The sequence below is a fragment of the Hippopotamus amphibius genome, chromosome 3 (genome assembly GCF_030028045.1).
Source record: "Hippopotamus amphibius kiboko isolate mHipAmp2 chromosome 3, mHipAmp2.hap2, whole genome shotgun sequence".
Classification (NCBI taxonomy): domain Eukaryota; kingdom Metazoa; phylum Chordata; class Mammalia; order Artiodactyla; family Hippopotamidae; genus Hippopotamus; species Hippopotamus amphibius.
The window spans coordinates 132,616,142-132,632,245 of NC_080188.1; the positions used below are offsets into that span (position 1 = coordinate 132,616,142).

General features: G+C 51.1%; 1 protein-coding gene across 7 annotated transcripts; it reads right to left on the reverse strand.

The window, feature by feature from the left end:
* Window positions 1-867: 867 nt before the first annotated feature.
* ARHGAP30 (Rho GTPase activating protein 30) lies at window positions 868-16,034 on the reverse strand. 7 transcript variants are annotated; one of them, XM_057728647.1, is made up of 13 exons: window positions 15,015-16,034; window positions 10,350-10,452; window positions 8,360-8,493; window positions 7,640-7,749; window positions 7,366-7,448; window positions 7,087-7,194; window positions 6,221-6,348; window positions 5,563-5,734; window positions 5,380-5,483; window positions 5,224-5,301; window positions 4,521-4,922; window positions 3,333-3,598; window positions 868-3,240 (listed from the first exon to the last, which is right to left on the reverse strand). In XM_057728647.1, exons 1-13 carry the CDS (start codon window positions 15,109-15,111, stop codon window positions 1,621-1,623), a joined length of 3,405 nt encoding a protein of 1,134 aa, XP_057584630.1. In that variant the 5' UTR covers window positions 15,112-16,034; the 3' UTR covers window positions 868-1,620. The 7 variants fall into 7 exon arrangements, with proteins under 7 accessions (XP_057584630.1, XP_057584624.1, XP_057584628.1 ...); XM_057728641.1 differs by lacking the exon at window positions 7,640-7,749 and having other exon boundaries at window positions 8,353-8,497; XM_057728645.1 differs by lacking the exons at window positions 7,640-7,749; window positions 15,015-16,034 and adding an exon at window positions 14,158-14,175 and having other exon boundaries at window positions 8,353-8,497.
* Window positions 16,035-16,104: the final 70 nt, after the last annotated feature.

Sequence of the window (16,104 nt, forward strand, 5' to 3'; positions counted from 1 at the left end):
GGGAAAGGAACAACGTTCCGGGATCACGGGAGAATGGCACTGGAGTCCTAGTCGCTTTAGGCAAGAACAGGACAAGAATAACTAACTTGGTGCTACCAGTTTTCTGCCGGACAGGGCCTTTTTAGTTCCAGGAGAAGGGAATGAGAGAGGCCAGCTTATATCAAATGAGGCACATCGGATGGAGGCACCATCTTTACCAAGGGCTATTTGGGAGGCCATCCAGGACACCTTTCTGAAGGTTCCTGTTGGAGATTAGGACTCATATCTGGGCATACGGAGATCTGGACATATTCATTTGTATTAGCATTAGCAGTCACCTGAAGACCCCCAAGGCTTCCAGTTTTTGTGAGGCTCAGAGTTTCTGGGAGAGGTATCTTGATTGCCTTCTTTTCAGTCAAGACCATCCTCAGTGGATTTGGAGTAGTCTGGTGTAGTGGAGAGAGTCCAGACTCTGGAGCCAGACAGACTCAAGTCTCAGACCTGCCTCTGTTACTTCTTCATTCTGAGACCTTTGACAGACCTTTTGACTTAATTAACATTGGTTTCCTCATCTGTAACATGGAGATAACCAGTACCAACCTTACAGACTTATTAGGTAGACTAAATAAGATCGAGGGGATAAATTCTGTGCACATAGAATACCTAGCCCTTACTGGCGTATAGTGAGCATTATGTAAATATAAGTTTCTCTTCCCCATTTCCTGACCACCATGAACCCAGCTCTAGTTTCTAGCTACAGGTCTCCACGACAGCAATTGAGGAAGAGCACCCAAACAATAAAAACAGAAAAAGACAGCGTTTGGCCAAATACATGAAAATAGGATACCTATCACTCAAGACTTTAATAAGAATGAGGAGACACCACACTGTAAAAATACAACATTTATTCTGAGACATTGCCCTTTGGGACCTGTGGCCCCAGCCTGTCAGAAGAAGCAGTCCCAGGACCTGAGTGATGCCACCCCCTTCCCTAAAATAGGAAGTTATTCCAAAGGAGAAAGGCCAGAGAGATCTATGCAAGACCTCTCTTCTTTGAGATGCAGGAAGGCAGAGGGTGGGGGAGCTGGGAATGGAGCCAGTCCCTCCAACAAATACTGCGCATTCCAAGAGTTTCCTGGACATTTTTCTCCTGATCTGGAGTTAAGAGGAGCAGGAGGTGTCCGAGGGCGCAAAAGTAGAACAAGAATGGTTAACTCTAGATGTGTTTGTGTGTCATAGGCTCGGGCCTGGCCCTGACCCCTGCCTCTACTCTGGACTTCCATGAAGAGAAGTTCATTGCCTCAGAGGAGGGCAGGAACTTGGCTGGAGTTCCCCCTTCATTCTTCGCTTTGAGAAACCATTAAGTTTTCCGCCTACTCTTTGTTCCCTTTGGCCAATGACCGCCTCTCTGGGAACAGGATCTTGGTGACTTTCTCTGGAATATCCTAAGGGTTAAGTGCTTTGTGTCTGAGACGAGCTCAGGTAAACGGATCGAGACGTGCCTCCCACAGTCAAAAAGAGAAGCTGGAGGGCCAAAACCTATAGAGTTGGGCACTATAGCTGCTCAGGCTACAGAAGAGACTGCTAGTCCAAGACCCTGGAGACAGCTACTGTCCCCTATGCCCAGAGCTCTGGTCCTAATCACAGTCCCTCACCTTTCCCAGAATTAGCCTGTGTTTCAAATGCATACGATCGGCGCTGGGGGGACTTAAGGGGGTCAGGGGGCTGGGGCTCTCTGGGGGGCAGACTAAACCGACTCCGGGGTCCAGACCCTTCTGTGCCTTCACCTTGGAGCTCAAGGCAGCTAAGGGGCCGAGGACAACAAGCAGGGATCACGCTATAGGGGGAGGTTTGGGGAATGAGGCTGTAGTCCCCAGCCCCGGTACAGGTCTGGGTGCGCCGAACTGCTTGAGCTTCAGTCCTCTGGCGGTCCCGGGCCAGGGCCACAGCAGCATCAAAGGAAAGACTGCCCCCATTCCTCCAAGAGGAGCGGGAGGCTCGGGACGCCCAGGCCCTTTCCCCATGAGTCCCATCAAGCCGGCCAGGCCTTGGGCATGGGTTTGCTGGTGCCACATGGATCTTGCCACACATAGCACTGGGCATCTTGGCAAACTGTGGTTTGGGGGGCACCACAGGCACAGAGCGGACCTGTTGGACCTGAACCAGGGTGGAAGCCAGGCGCATGCCCACACCACCAGCTGAGCCAAGGGGACTGGGTTTCCCCTCAGGACCCATCTCCTCTGGCCGGGGTGGCTGTGGGGCTGCCTGTTCTGTCTCAGAGGACTGGGCATTGCCCTCTTTGGCACTGTCAACCTCCAGGGACTCTACATGTGACCCTTCAGGAAGGGAGCCCTCCTCTAAATGGTCACCTCCAGCCCTCTGGTCTCCCTCAGCTTCTCCGTCTCCACACTCCCGTTCCTTGCTGACCTCCCCTGCTCCTCCTTCAGCTACTTCTTCTGGGATTCTGCTATCTTCACCATCTCCTTGGTCTTCTCTTGCTTCTTGGTCCTCATTCCCCCTCTGTCCTTTGACCTCATCTTCTCTGCCTCCTTCAGCCTCTTGTTTGTGTACAACTTCCCAGCTCTCTTCAGCAACTGGGTTTTCCTGGACCGCATGCTCTGGGTTCCTCCCGGCTTCTCCTTGGGCTTCATCTCCTTCTTCAGCCTCTTCCTCTCTCTCAGTCTTTCTTTCCTTCCCCTTGTCTTTACCCTGCTGTCCTCCTGCTTCCTCCACACCCTTAGCTTCCTCCATACTCTCATCCTCCTGCTGACCTTTGGACTCCTCTCCCTTGGCCTCTGTCTCCTCTGTCTCTTCCCCACATCCTTCACTCAAACTGTCAATCGCCTTTTGGCTTCCCTCAGCCTCCACTCCTTCCTCACTGGGCTCTCCACCCTCTGTTTCACTCTCTGGACACCCCTCAGCCTCCTCCCTGATGTCCCATCTACTTCCAGGCTCAGCCTCCTTGTCCTCCTCAACTTTCCAGACTGCCTGCTCTCCCTCAACCTGCCCTGGAGACTCCTGTCTTCCAGACCCTGCTGCCTTTTCCTCTAGGCCATCTGGACCCTCCCAGGTCGGGAGTTTGGACCCCAGAAGGGGACTTAGGTCATCATAGGCACTCAGGAAGACTTCCTCCCCACTTTCCTCCTCTGCTTCAGGCTTGGAGCCAGGAGAATCCAGGGAACAGCAGCTGGGAGCCAGGACAAACTGCGCCTCATCCAGAGACAGGTCATCCAGGGGTGGCTCCACAGAGAACTCCTCCACCTGTAAGCACAGCACTGTGGCTCAGGACCAGGTGGCCCTGTCCACCCTCTGGATCCCTTACCACCCTCAAACCCAGCACAGCGCCTCCTTACCTGAGGCCCAACTCCCAGGAGCTCCTCCAGGTAGCCCATCCCAGGGTCGTCCTCCCCAGGGGAGAAGGCTGCTCCTGCTGGTCCTGCCTTGGCCACCTCCCCATCCTCCACCCCCACCCACTCGGGCTCTGAGCTGCTTGAGTCCTCTAGGAAGGAGAAGGAATCCTGCACCTCCTGGGACAGGCAGTCCTCCAGGGCAGGGGTCACGTCTGCTGGGTCTGAGTCAGCCAGGGGACCTGGAGCTCGACTTGCCTCCAATTTCTCATCTGTTGGGAGAGAGGTAGTCTCAGGAATACAAAGGTCAAGACCAGCCCTAACCCTTTCCAATGTGAGTCTTCGTAGCATTGCTACAGAATGGGCCCAACATTGTCAGCATAGATACTCTATGTGGCTGATCCTCTCAGACCAATATCCCTAACTGTTGGTTTATAGCCACCTTTATTGAGCTCCTACCAGGTGCCAAGAACTATGCTATACATTTTATAACACATTATCTTATTTTCTCCATAGAACCACCCTACAATGTAGGGTATTTGTCCCCATTTTATATATGAAGAAATTGAGACTCAGATTTGTCCACAGTCACACAAACGATGAGTGACACAGCCAAAATTTGAATCCAGGTCTACTTAACTCTGTAGCCCTTATCCTTACGCACTACCCAGTGCTGCCTCAGTACTTCTCCTTATTGGCACTTCAGGAACTGGAGTCAGAGCAAAGATCAGATCCCAGCTCTGCCACCACCTACCAAATTGCTTAACCTAAGTCTCAGGTTCCACTGCTGTAATGTAAGGATAACAACAATACCTGTGTCAACATCATGAGAAAATGAAATGAGCTAATGCCTTCGAAGTCCTTAAGAAAGCACCTCATAAGCTCTCGACAAATGTTAGCTATTAGTATTATTACCATCATGTATTGTATATTCCCACTTTGTACCTCATAATCGCTGCTGTATACATCTGACAGAGATCCCCATTCTTGGGTATATCGGTGATCTAAGGCTACCAGAGATCCTCTCTGCATGAATTTCACATAACCATTAGGTTACTGGATTCCCCCAATCTTGAATCCAGGGAGGCAGCTAAAGATTACCACCCAAAGCCCAGGACAGACACAACAGCGTCAGAGCCTCAGCCTAGGGTTCTAGTCCCCTCTCCGAGTCCTGAGCAATCCTTGGGTCCTCACCTGGTGGGCCAGGGCCAAGGCCAGGGCCAGGGCCAGGGCCAAAGGCAGGGCTTGGCCGGGGCTGTAGGGCAGGGTACTCAAGACCACGGGCAAACCCGGCCACGGAGGTGTTAGAGATGATGTTTGGAGGTATGCTGAGCATAGACCTGATGTGTGGCGGAAGGTTGACATCGTAGGGCTCTGAGATGTGGACGCCAGCACGGCGCTCTGCGTGGCTGCTGCCCCCAGCACGGATTGCCGACCGCCCAGGTCGTGGCGTGCCAGGCTCAGAGCTCGTGCCGCCCCGTGCCTCTGCCTCGGGCTCCTGTTCACCCTCTGCTGCTTCCACAGAATCATTCTCCAAGCTCTCCGGCAGCATCGGGCCTGGCCGAGGACTGCTGGGTCCCACCAGCCCTTCTGGCTCTGTGGAGGAGAGAGAGGTGGGCAATAGCCACAGCTGCAAGGAGCCTGGACACCTCAGAAAGGCTCTGGAGAGTGCCCTCTGTTTTCTCTAGCCTGGAAGGCACCAGGCCCAGGTTCCCTTAGCCAGCACTGTGAACCCTGCACAGCCAGCAGGTCAGGGGTCACCCCACCTACACATACTTAGGAACCCCCTTCCCTCCCTGGAGATAGTCACTAGCCATCACTAACCCCCCCCACACACACACATACACACACACACACACACACACACACACACACAGGCGTGCACACCTATACTCACCATCACTGACCCCAGCCACAGCACTCAGCGAGTCCATGCTCTTGGCTGGCCGCAGAGTCCCCTTATCAGATTTGTCCTCTGCAAGACAGGGATGTGCGTAGAGCCAGGGCCTGACACACACTCAGCAGAGCTCCCCCTACACCTCCCCAGACTTACCCCTGTCCTCAGCCCCCCGTGGAAGTTTACGCTTGGTCTCTTGGCCAGAGCGACCCAGATTGAAGATTGATCTCCACTTCCTGACCTTCAAAGACCCCTTCCTCCTGGAGGGAATAGAGAAATCACTGGGGTTGGATCCCAGTGGTCATTGCAGGGGAGGAGGGCCCAGGAAGGAGGCCTTACTTGTGCTCTGCAAGCTCTATGATAGTGTGATAGGGCCGCATCTGTGGAGGGCCATCACCAGCCTGCAGGATGCTAGGCAGATGGTAGGGCAAGGATCGGGGCATAAGGTCCTCAGGGCTGCCTGATGCCCGGACCCCTGAAAGTGATCGCCATCCACTTTCCACCTCACCACCTAGGAAAAGAAGAAGAATTGGCCAGCTAGGAACAGAAAGAGGGCTTTGGGTACCCACCTCCTTACTGCATCCTCCCACTCACCAACTACCAGGCTAGGGATATACCTGGAGATAGACCCTCTGTGTCTAGCTCCTCAGGAGGAAGTCCTCAGGGACAAAGAGCAACAGGAGATTCCAGGACATTGGCCCAGTGAGCCAGGGGTGGGAATGATCAGTCACTAGCCTTGAGAACCAGGATAGATGGTGATTAAGAGATGAAGCTATGCCCTGGACTGAGAGCAGAAGCTGCCTACTGAAGTCCTGACTGCGCCATTCTCTCTGCAGGGTCTTCTCCACATGACCATAGGCAACATTACATTATGAGACTCAGTTCTATCATCTGCAAAGCAGGGAGACTGAACTAGATGATCTTGGAGGCCCTCTATAACTCTGACATGACTCCCCAGAAAGAGAGTGGTGATGTGGTGAGTGTGAAGGACACTGACCAGAGAGAGCAGCACCCCCAAAAAGCTGGTCCACATGCGTGAGGATGAACTCGACAACGATGGACTGCACACGCACCTCCATGAAGGCTGCTGTCCCATTGAAGCCTGAGGCCTCTATGTCCTTAGACCTGTGGAGATGTGGAGTTATTCTCCCCCAGCCCCACTACACTTCCCCGTTCAAATTCTCCCTAAAAATACCTTAGATCCTTTCCCCTGAATGCCATTAACCCTATCTCCACCTCTTAATCTACATATGTGATTCAAGTCTCAAATGGCCACTTCCTCCAGGAAGCCTTCTTGGACACCCTCCTCAGGATTAATCTCTACCTCCTCTGTACACCAGGGTGCCTTGTGTATAACGAATCTCAGGACTTCTCATAGTCTGCCTCGCACCACAGCGAATGACATGCAGGCCACTTCTCCAAGACATTTGCTCAACAAACATTTGACAAGGAATCTTACCCCACCCCCACCCCCCGTACTGCTCCAGTCTCTGAGCAGTGTTGCAGTGTAAGAAAACACAAAAGCCTGGGAATTCCCTGGCATCCCAGTGGTCAGGACTCCACCCTTCCACTGCAGGGGGCACGGGTTTGATCCTTGGTGGGGAACTAAGATCCCACATGTCACTCAGTGTGGGGGAAAAAAAAGGAGAAAGAAAAGAAACATAAAAGCCCTGTCCTTAGGGACTTTACTCAAGCTCAAAGAAGGGGCTCACATGGGTGAGTTCCATCCCACTCTTTGTAATCCTGAAGCTTCCTATTCTCGCTGGGTGAGACCCCTCTCCAGGGCACCTACACAGCCACACCCCATTCTCGAGCAGCCTCCCAGGGGCTAGACTCCACCAGGATCCCCACACATGCACCCACCTCAGCAGGTTGGGGGCCCACACGATGGCCAGGTTGCGGGCGTGCATGTTGGTCTGGGCACTGAATGAGGCCATGTGTACCAAGTGCCGCATGAGGAACTCCAGTGTCCTGTAGAAAGGGGGCATCATGGGGCAGAGCTCACATGGGAAACTCTCAGGCAGGGATAGAATGGAGGTGTGGGAGCAGGAAGAGAAGTGACAAGTCAAGGCCCCAGGTGGAGCGAGAGTCTGGGCTGAGTGACGGGAGTTGGGACTCTGGGTGGGGGGGAGCCGCACACACCTGTAGTTTGGGACGGGGAGTTCTCGAAGCACCTCTAGGATCTTGACCAAGCGCTCAGGTTCCAGTTGCACTGCCACAGCATCCTGGTTGGCAGCAAGGAGCAGGAGTCAGTGGCCCAGCGCTGCCCCTGCTTCCTCCCCAGAGCTCTGAGCAAAACTCTCAGAGATGGTCTGTGCTGTACCCCACACCGTCCCCCGCCTCCACCGGATCTTCGAAGCACACTGATGGAGCAGACAGAATTTGGGTCCCACAAGACCTGTAGCTGAATCTTAGCTATGCCATTCAATAGCTTGGTGACCTTGAGCAACTCACTGCCACTCTCTGTCTTAGCATCCTCACCAGTAGTGCTCTGGTATTGGAACACATCAGTACCTAACCCTAACCCTGTGGGTGCCCCAGGGGCCATGGATTTTATTTCAAGGAAGGCCTGTGCCTACCCAATCTGGCCTGTATGGGCTGAATGGCATGCCCTGGTATTCAGGATCTCTAAATGATGTCATGCTCAATAAAATGCAACTTAATTTAAAAGTGTTACTCAATTCCAGATAGCTCTTTTGTCATGTATTTTATTATTCAGAAGATGTTCAGCACACAATCACAGTTCGTGGAACGGCATGCTGGAAAAAAATTTGACTTCCTAAAAGGGTTCTCCTTCTCTTAAATGTAGGGAAGCTCCGGTCTAGGTGATTTCCAAGGGCTTTCCAACTTCTACTCTCTGTCTGGCCTCTACTCTGCCCCAGTCTCCCCCTGCACTGTGTGAAGTTTGCAGGCCTTAGGGAAAGGAAGGACAATGAAGAGCAGGGGGACAGGGGAGGGTAGAGGCAGCAGGGCTAGGAGATTTGTGGGGGGGGGCGGTCTTTTCATTTTCATGTGCTCTCTGTCATGCAGGATCCCTAGGACTCTGTCTGGCATTGGACACACCTGGGATGTCAAAACCAGAGCAGCCACCCTCATCCTTCTCTTCCACCCCTCTGTCACTCAACTCACAGCAAACTTGTCATAGAGCCGGTAAGTGAGCAGGGGGTCTGGCAGCTCTCTGAAATAGGCCTTGCACAGGGAGGAGACGCAATGAATGTCCTGCAGGTAAACATCTCGCCGCAGGTCTGGCTTCCGCTCAGCCTCAAACTCCTGCCTGGGGAGGTGCAGAGTGGTCAGGAGTGACGGGGGTCTGGGGAAATGTGGGCAGAGGGAAAGCTGTAGCGATGGGCTCCAGGCAGGGTCGAGGGTCAACATGTATGAAACTTGGAAGGAAGAGGTTGGGGCATGTATATATGTGAGGCAGCAAGTATAAGGCGTATCTGTCAATGTGCTGAGTGGATGTGAGATGAGTAGGTAGACAGGTAAGTGGGTCTATGCGTGAACAGAGGTATATGTCAGGATGTAGAGTAGGTGTGAGTAGCACTGCAGGGGTGTGTAGGAGTCAGTAGAGGCAGGGGGATGAGCCTAAATGTGAGTCCCTGGGTACCTGTAAAGACGGACGAGTGTAACTCTTAGAAGGAAACATAAGTGTAAATCTTCATGACCTTGTATTAGGCAACTGTTTCTTGGATATGACCAAAAGCACAAGCAACCAAGGAAAAAATAAATTTAACATCAAAATTACAAATTACTGTGTACCAAAGGACACTATCAAGAAAATGAAGACAATCCATAGAATGAGAGATCATACTTGCAAATCAAAGATTTAATAAGCGTCTAATATCCAGAATATATCAAGACCTCTTACAATTCAAAAGAGACAAATAATCTAATTTTTAAATGAACAGAGACTTCCCTGTCAGTCCAGTGGTTGAGACTCCATGCTGCCAATGCAGGAAGTGTGGGTTCGATCCCTGGTCAGGGAACTAAAATCCCACATGCCGTGTAGCGTGGCCAAAAGATTAAAAAAAAAAATGAGCAAAGGTTTTGAATTGACATTTCTCCAAAGAAGACGTTCAAATGGCTAATAAGCACACAGAAGGTGTTTGACATCATTAGCTAGTAAGGAAATGCAAACATAGATGAAATATTACTTCACACCCCTCAGGGTGGCTATAATCAAAAAGACACACAGTAACAAATGTTGGAAGAGATGTGGAGAAATTGGAACCTTCATACATTGCTGGCAGGAATGCAAAATGATACAACAGCTACACGGAAAACAGTTTGGCAGTTTCTTTAAAAGTTCGACCTAGAGTTACCATAGGACCCAGCAATTCCACTCCTAGGTATATAGGCAAGAGAATTGAAACCATATGTCCACACAGATACTTGTACACAAATGTTTACAGCAGCATTAATCAGAACAGCCAAAAAGTGGAAACAACCCAAATAGCCATCAACCGATGAGTGGATAAACAAAATGTGATAATGCCACGATGGAATATTCAGCCATATAAAGAAATGAAGTACTGGGACATGTGACAACATGCATGAACCCTGAAAACATGATAAGCGAAAAAAAAGCCAGACACAGGAAGTTACAATTATATGATTCCATTTATGTGAAATGTCCAGAACAGGCAACTCTACAGAGACAGAAAGTAGACTAGCAGTTGCCAGGGTCTGAGGGAGAAGGGAAATGTGGAGTGACTGCTAATAGATACAGGGTTTCTTTGGGTTGATGAAATGTTCTGGAATTAGTGGTGGTGGTGCACAATCTTATAAATATACTAAAAACCACTGAGTTATACATTTTAAATGGTGAATTTTATGGCATGTGAATTATACCTAAATTTGTTTTTAAAGCTGGGTGGGTGCATGTGGAAGTGGAGATGTGTGTGCGTGTGTGCATGTGCATGAGTGTCTCTCTCACACACACACTCACACGTGCAGGCTCGCCTGTGGAGAGTGTGAGGCATGGTGTCAACCTCTGCAGAGGAGACTAGAGCTCCTTTCTTGAACAATATCTATCATCTACGTTTCCTTCTCCCCAATCCCCCGCACCCCTCTGGCTTCCTGGCCTCCTGGCCACAGAGCCAGACTCCCCTCACTGCCTGACTCACCGGAGCTTCTGGATGTTGGAAGAGACCCCTGAGAGGCGGTAGATCCCATCCACCACTCCATGCTCCTCCACAAACTCTGCACAGCTCCTTAGCACCTGGGGCACTGGGAACACAGATGGGGCAGAGAAAGAAATCAGAAGGTCTGGAAGGTCAGAGACAACAGGGGATCTGAGAAATGGACCTGTTAGTGAAGGGGGGTTGGGGAGGTGAAAGCAAAACTCGTGGAATAAAAACTTGGAAAGATTCTTGCAGGACATCAGCTCCAGCCTGCCAACCCCTTACAATCTCTCTGCCCATTGGGTCTAGAGTCTTGACATAAACTCCCCCCAGTGAGGGGGAGCTCACTGCCTCTCCAGACTGTCCATTCCTGTTATAAAATTCTGCCTTTGTTGACCTGAAGTTTATCTCTCTCTCCATAATTACTAGTTGCTACTACAGAAATCTTAAAGGGACAGCAATGTGATTGGAAGAGGACTCAGGGTAAAGGACTGTCTCAAAAGTGCATTTACATAACACTCTACGTAAGATAAAGTATCATTAGCTCTTCCAACTGAAATGGAACAGAGCTGATGGGCGCTGCTGTGAAGCACCTCCCCTGGTTAGAGTGCATGGATCTTAGATCTGCCACAGGAAGGTACACAAAATTGTGACAGATCTTCAAACAGGTGAGTTCAGGAGAGAAGCGCCTATGTACCAAGCACTGTGCATTAGACACAAAAACTGAAGGTCAGAGAAGTAATGAGTGCCTAATATCACCCACTAGAGCCAGGATTCAAACCCAAGAGTGCAAAAAGCTATATTCTCTCTCCTGACCTCGGAGCCTTCCCCAGTTACTAAACTATAAGCTCCTTAAGGACAAGGTCTAAGTGCGACCATCTTGCTGTTCCTCACCTTATCTGTCATGGTGTCTCAGTCACGGGAAATTCTCAGAAACCATATGTTGAATCTCATCTCCACAAGGACACATAGTTATCTCTCTAAAGCACTTCCATGCTTTACTTTTTTTTTTAAAGCACTTCCATGCTTTAAATCCTTTGCTGCATACATGCTCTGCTCCACCCCAATCTTCAAGGCTTAGCTTACAAACAGAATAAAATAGAAACTCCTCAACATGGTATACTGTATAGACCCTTCTCAAACCAGGTCCAGCTGCCATTCCAGCCTTGGCTCCAGCCAGCTCCCCCAGTAAATCCTATGATCAGCCCTTTGCTACTTCCTGAACAAGCCTTGGTGCCATCACTCATGTTTTCCCTTGCCTGGAAATGCCTTCCTCTCTGTCTCTGCCTGATGAGCCTTATGCATTCTGCAAAACAGGCTTCAGATACCACTTCCAATTCTGAACCCTTTGCTTATATCTGTATTATACTTCCCAGGGTCCTGTGTTTTTATCTGTACTATAGTATTTATTGTACCTTGTTACATTTTGTATATTTTGTATCTATACCTTCTGACAAATAGTAACAACTTCTCCAGCACCTAGCACAGTGTTGAAACAGAGAAGGTGCTCAACAGATGTTTATTAAATCACTCAATGAATTAGTCAATGAATTGGAGATTTAATAGAGAATATTGCCTAAGATAAAACATTGAGTCCAATTAACTGAGACTCACCAGAGAAATCCCTGTCATGTGCTAATGTCAGAAAAAGCTGTGCTTCTCCTAAACCACCTATTTTTTTCTTATGGGCTTTATGAATTTTGTACCTGATTCTGTTTACCTCTTTAACTACTGGGAAGCTCAGAGGCCATGTCTTGGAACCATATAGAACCACCTAAAATACATTTCTGGGTACTGAGCATACCTTTCTTGTTTTCCCTTCAACTCACTCCTTCAGTCATTTACTCTTTTTGTAAAGTTTTGGGTTTTGGAAGTCATCCATCCCAAGCTCTTTGTGGAATTAAGTAAGTTAGAAATACAGACTGAAGAAAAGCAATAAATCCATCAAACACTATTTTAAACACTCTTTATATGACCTGGTGTCCACACCGCTTACCCTTCTGCACCCCAAAGCCAGAACTTCTGTGAGACAAAGAAAGCATCAAGGCTGCAAAATTTAAGGAAGCACTCACTCTTAGGGTTGTGCAGGTGCCAACTGTGCACATGCACAATCTTGAGAGTGAATGCCTCCTTAAGAAAGAGGCACCTAGGTCACTTTCCTGGCCCTGAAAGTGAGAACTTCCTTAAATTTTGCACCCTAGTCACCTCTCTTGCCTCACCTTGGTCCTGGCCCTGCAGTTTACCATACATCCCTTCATGACCTGTGCCCATTTGCCAGGGTCTCCCGACCTCAGGTGCCCAGCACTGAACACAGAGATGAGGCAGACCCCCCTCATTTTCAAGCTGTCACTCTACTCTCAAATGACTAATGCTACCCCAACTCTTTTGGTCATCACTCTGTTGACTCATAAATAGTTCGATGTCACCTAAACCCCAGGTTCTTTTCACATGAACTGCAACCAAATCGGATCTTCCCCATTCCATCCTTCTCTGTTGATTTTGAACCTCCACAGGAGGCCTTTAAAGAAGGCATTCCAGAGCCTAAGGATTCAGAGCCATAGAGGAAATGGGTCAAGGAGATGGGGGAAGAGGTAATAGGGTCAGAGAGATGGAGGAGTAAAGGAGACAGAGATAAGGGAAATGCGGTCAGAGATAAAAGTTAGAGACAGAGTTGGGGTTGTAGAGTCAAAGGGATAGAGGCAAAGTGTGGGTCAGGGAGGAGGGTCTGAAGCTTAGGAACCTGGAGAGTCAGAAACTTGAACAAGGAAGGTCTCAAAGAGATAAAGACTAGGAAAGGGAAGAACTGAAGACATATTAGGGCTTGGGAAGAAAGAGTCCCACCTAGGGCAAAGAGCTGGGAGAGGGGGCTGAAATGGAGCAAGGCTGCTAGGATGGGGGAAGCCGAGATAATCAGGGAGGATAAATTAACCAGAAACAGCTTTCCACTGGCCTGGGCTTTCATTCTTGCTGGGTCTTAGCTTAGAGAGAGAAGCCATCACCAGCCTCTCTCTGTCCTTCCACTTCCACCTGTCTGTGCTAGGAGGAGCTGGGGGGAAGGGGAGAAGGCTGCCACTGCTGCTCTGGTGCAAGATACTCCTCCACCTTTGGGCTCAGGTGATGCGCTGGTGAAGGGCAGGAGGTGCTTCTCTCTCTCTCCGGGATTCATTAGGATCAGGACCCAGCAACCAGATGTCCATCCCTTCCAGAGAATATGCCCCTCACCTTCTGGGAATGCGGACAGAGGCCAGGAAGGGGTAGAGGAGTGGGATCAGGGGCTGGCTGTGAGTTCAGTGTTTCAACGTGAGGTTGGCAGGGGATCCACAGGGAAGGACAGTGCCAAGATGAGGAGGCTGAACTGAGGGTTTGCAGAGAACTGGAAGAACATCAGCCCCAATTAAATCATGTGGCCCTTGGCCAAGAGCCATCATTCTCAAGAGGAATCCCTTGTAAAGGAGTCTGTACTGGCAGCTGGGCTGTGCCCTGTGAGAAGAGAAAGGCACAGAGAAGCCACTTCAGCTGTTTAACACCCTTCCTTGGGGCCCGGGCTTTCCCTTAACCAAGGCCAGTGGGGATGGGGGCCTCTGAGGGAGGAGAAAAGGGGAAGGAGGTGTCTGGGGACCCAGGGGAGGGGCTAAGAGCAGGAAATGAGCTGGGAACCACCATCACCCTCCCTCCACTGCAGGCGCACAGCAGAGGACAAAGAGGAAATGACAGATTGGGGTGGGGTGGGGGTGGTGAGAAATCGTGCCCTTCTTTGGGAGGAGCTCAGAGTACCAAAAAACAAGCTGGACTGGGTAGTCAGGATACCTACATTCAATTCCAAATCGATCAAGAAATGTTTGGAGTGTCTACGCCACACCAAGCACACTCGGGAGCCCATGTTGTCCTTGGTCTTGCTGGTTTCCAAGCCCTCTCCAAGGTAACTCAGGGAGGATGCCTTCCACAGACAGTCCTCACCCCCTCCTCCTTTGTACTCTCTACCCCCATCGTCACACCAGGCCTCAGGCCATCTCTCTTACTGTTCTGGTGTTCCCCATTTTAGCAGCTTCTCCCCTCACCCTCCACTTTGAACCTGTTTCTCCTCTGCACAGGGAGAACTGGAGAATCACAGAGACTGGGGGAGGGGACTATCCCCACCCCACATCTTCACCTGTGCCCCAGCAAGGTGGCAGAGGGACCAGAGCCCTGTAACCTTGTCTCCTCCAACCAGGAAACTCCCATCCTCCCCATGTGCCGTCCTCAGACTCTCCAGGGGCCCTTCTCATGTCTCCTTTCATTCAGACCCAAGGACCATCCATGCCCCTTCAGCCGCTCATCTCCTGACCCTGTCCCCTCAGCCTTCCTCTCCTGTCCGCCAGCTGTCAATCTTCTCACCTCAGTTTCTTCTACCTCTCGTGGGTGTCCAGTTTCTCTCTCCTCTCCTCTCAGTGCTCCCTCTGTGCCTCCATTCTCACCGCCAGACAGTCACACAAGGGAGCTACCCTGCCTTCTTCACTGAGCCACATTTCCTGCCCTGCCTGCTCATCAGCCTGCTGGGGGAGACCCCAAGCCACTGCCCCTTCTGCATAAGCTCCCGGAAGCTGCTTCTGTACCCACAGACTAGATCAGACTGGAGACGCTCCATGCCTCCCCCTCCACCCAGCAGCAACTCCAGGTTGGCCTCCTTACCCTCCTGGCCTGAGTGCTGCAGGTGCTCCTGCAAGTCACACCCAAACACCCGCTCCTTCGAGCTGCCCTTCTTCTTTCCTTTCTGCCGAGACTTCATGGCCGGAGCCCCAGGGCTCTGGCCCAGCCACCTCTGTCCCCCAAGACCTTTGCCCTACTCGTCCCCCATGGGATCCCAAGCCAGCCTCCGGGCTTGGCCCGGCCCCAGGGGGGCAGGGCTCAGGACTGGGGGTGGAGGGTGGCCTGGGCAACGGGCAGCAGCTCCTGCCTCTGGGGCCCCGGCCGCACGGAAGTGGCTGTGGAAGAGGAAGCTGCGAGGACCCCGGCAAAAAGCGGTGTCTCGTGGCTGGGCCTGGCACTCGCCCTTCTCGCTCCACTCAGCCCTGGGGGGGCAGGAAGCTGTGCAGCTCCTTAAACCCGCTTCCTGTTAGAGCATCTTTGCAACCACAGAACTGGGGTGGGGGAGGTAGCTGACATTCACATCCTCACCCATTGCTGGGCCTCCGCTCATTGGTCAAGAGGAGGTGATGTCAGAGCCCTGGGGTGGGGTGGTAGAGCCTAGGGTGTGAGCAGGTGACTGACACCCTTGGAGACCAGAATTCTGGGTCTGCGGTGGAGACCCGAGACTTGCCTAGGAGCACAGCAACACAGTGCTGTGAGAGGCACACCCAGGAGGAGGGATGCCCGGGTTCTGGCCCTGACGGGCTTGTGGTCTCAGTCAAGTCACATTACTTTGCTGAGCCTCAGCTTCCACACATATAAAAAAATGCAGAGAGTGGACTAGATGAACTTTAAATCCTTCCAACTCTAACATTCTGTGGAACTCATTTGAGTTTTGGGCTCTTTGACTGTAAAAAGTTTACACTGCTGTCTACTTTCCAGGCTTATTGTAGTGAGACTCCAGTACAATACAGGATATAAAATACTGCCAACTAAGTCATTGCCTACCCTGGAAGGGGTCTTAGTTCCTACCTGGGGACTCTCAGAGATATCTGAAGGTCTTGAGGAGGCCATTTGTTTTCCCCATCCCTCCCAGTTCCAGGCATCCTAACTCCTCTCCTACTTGGGACCACAGGGAGGATGGTGCTGAGAC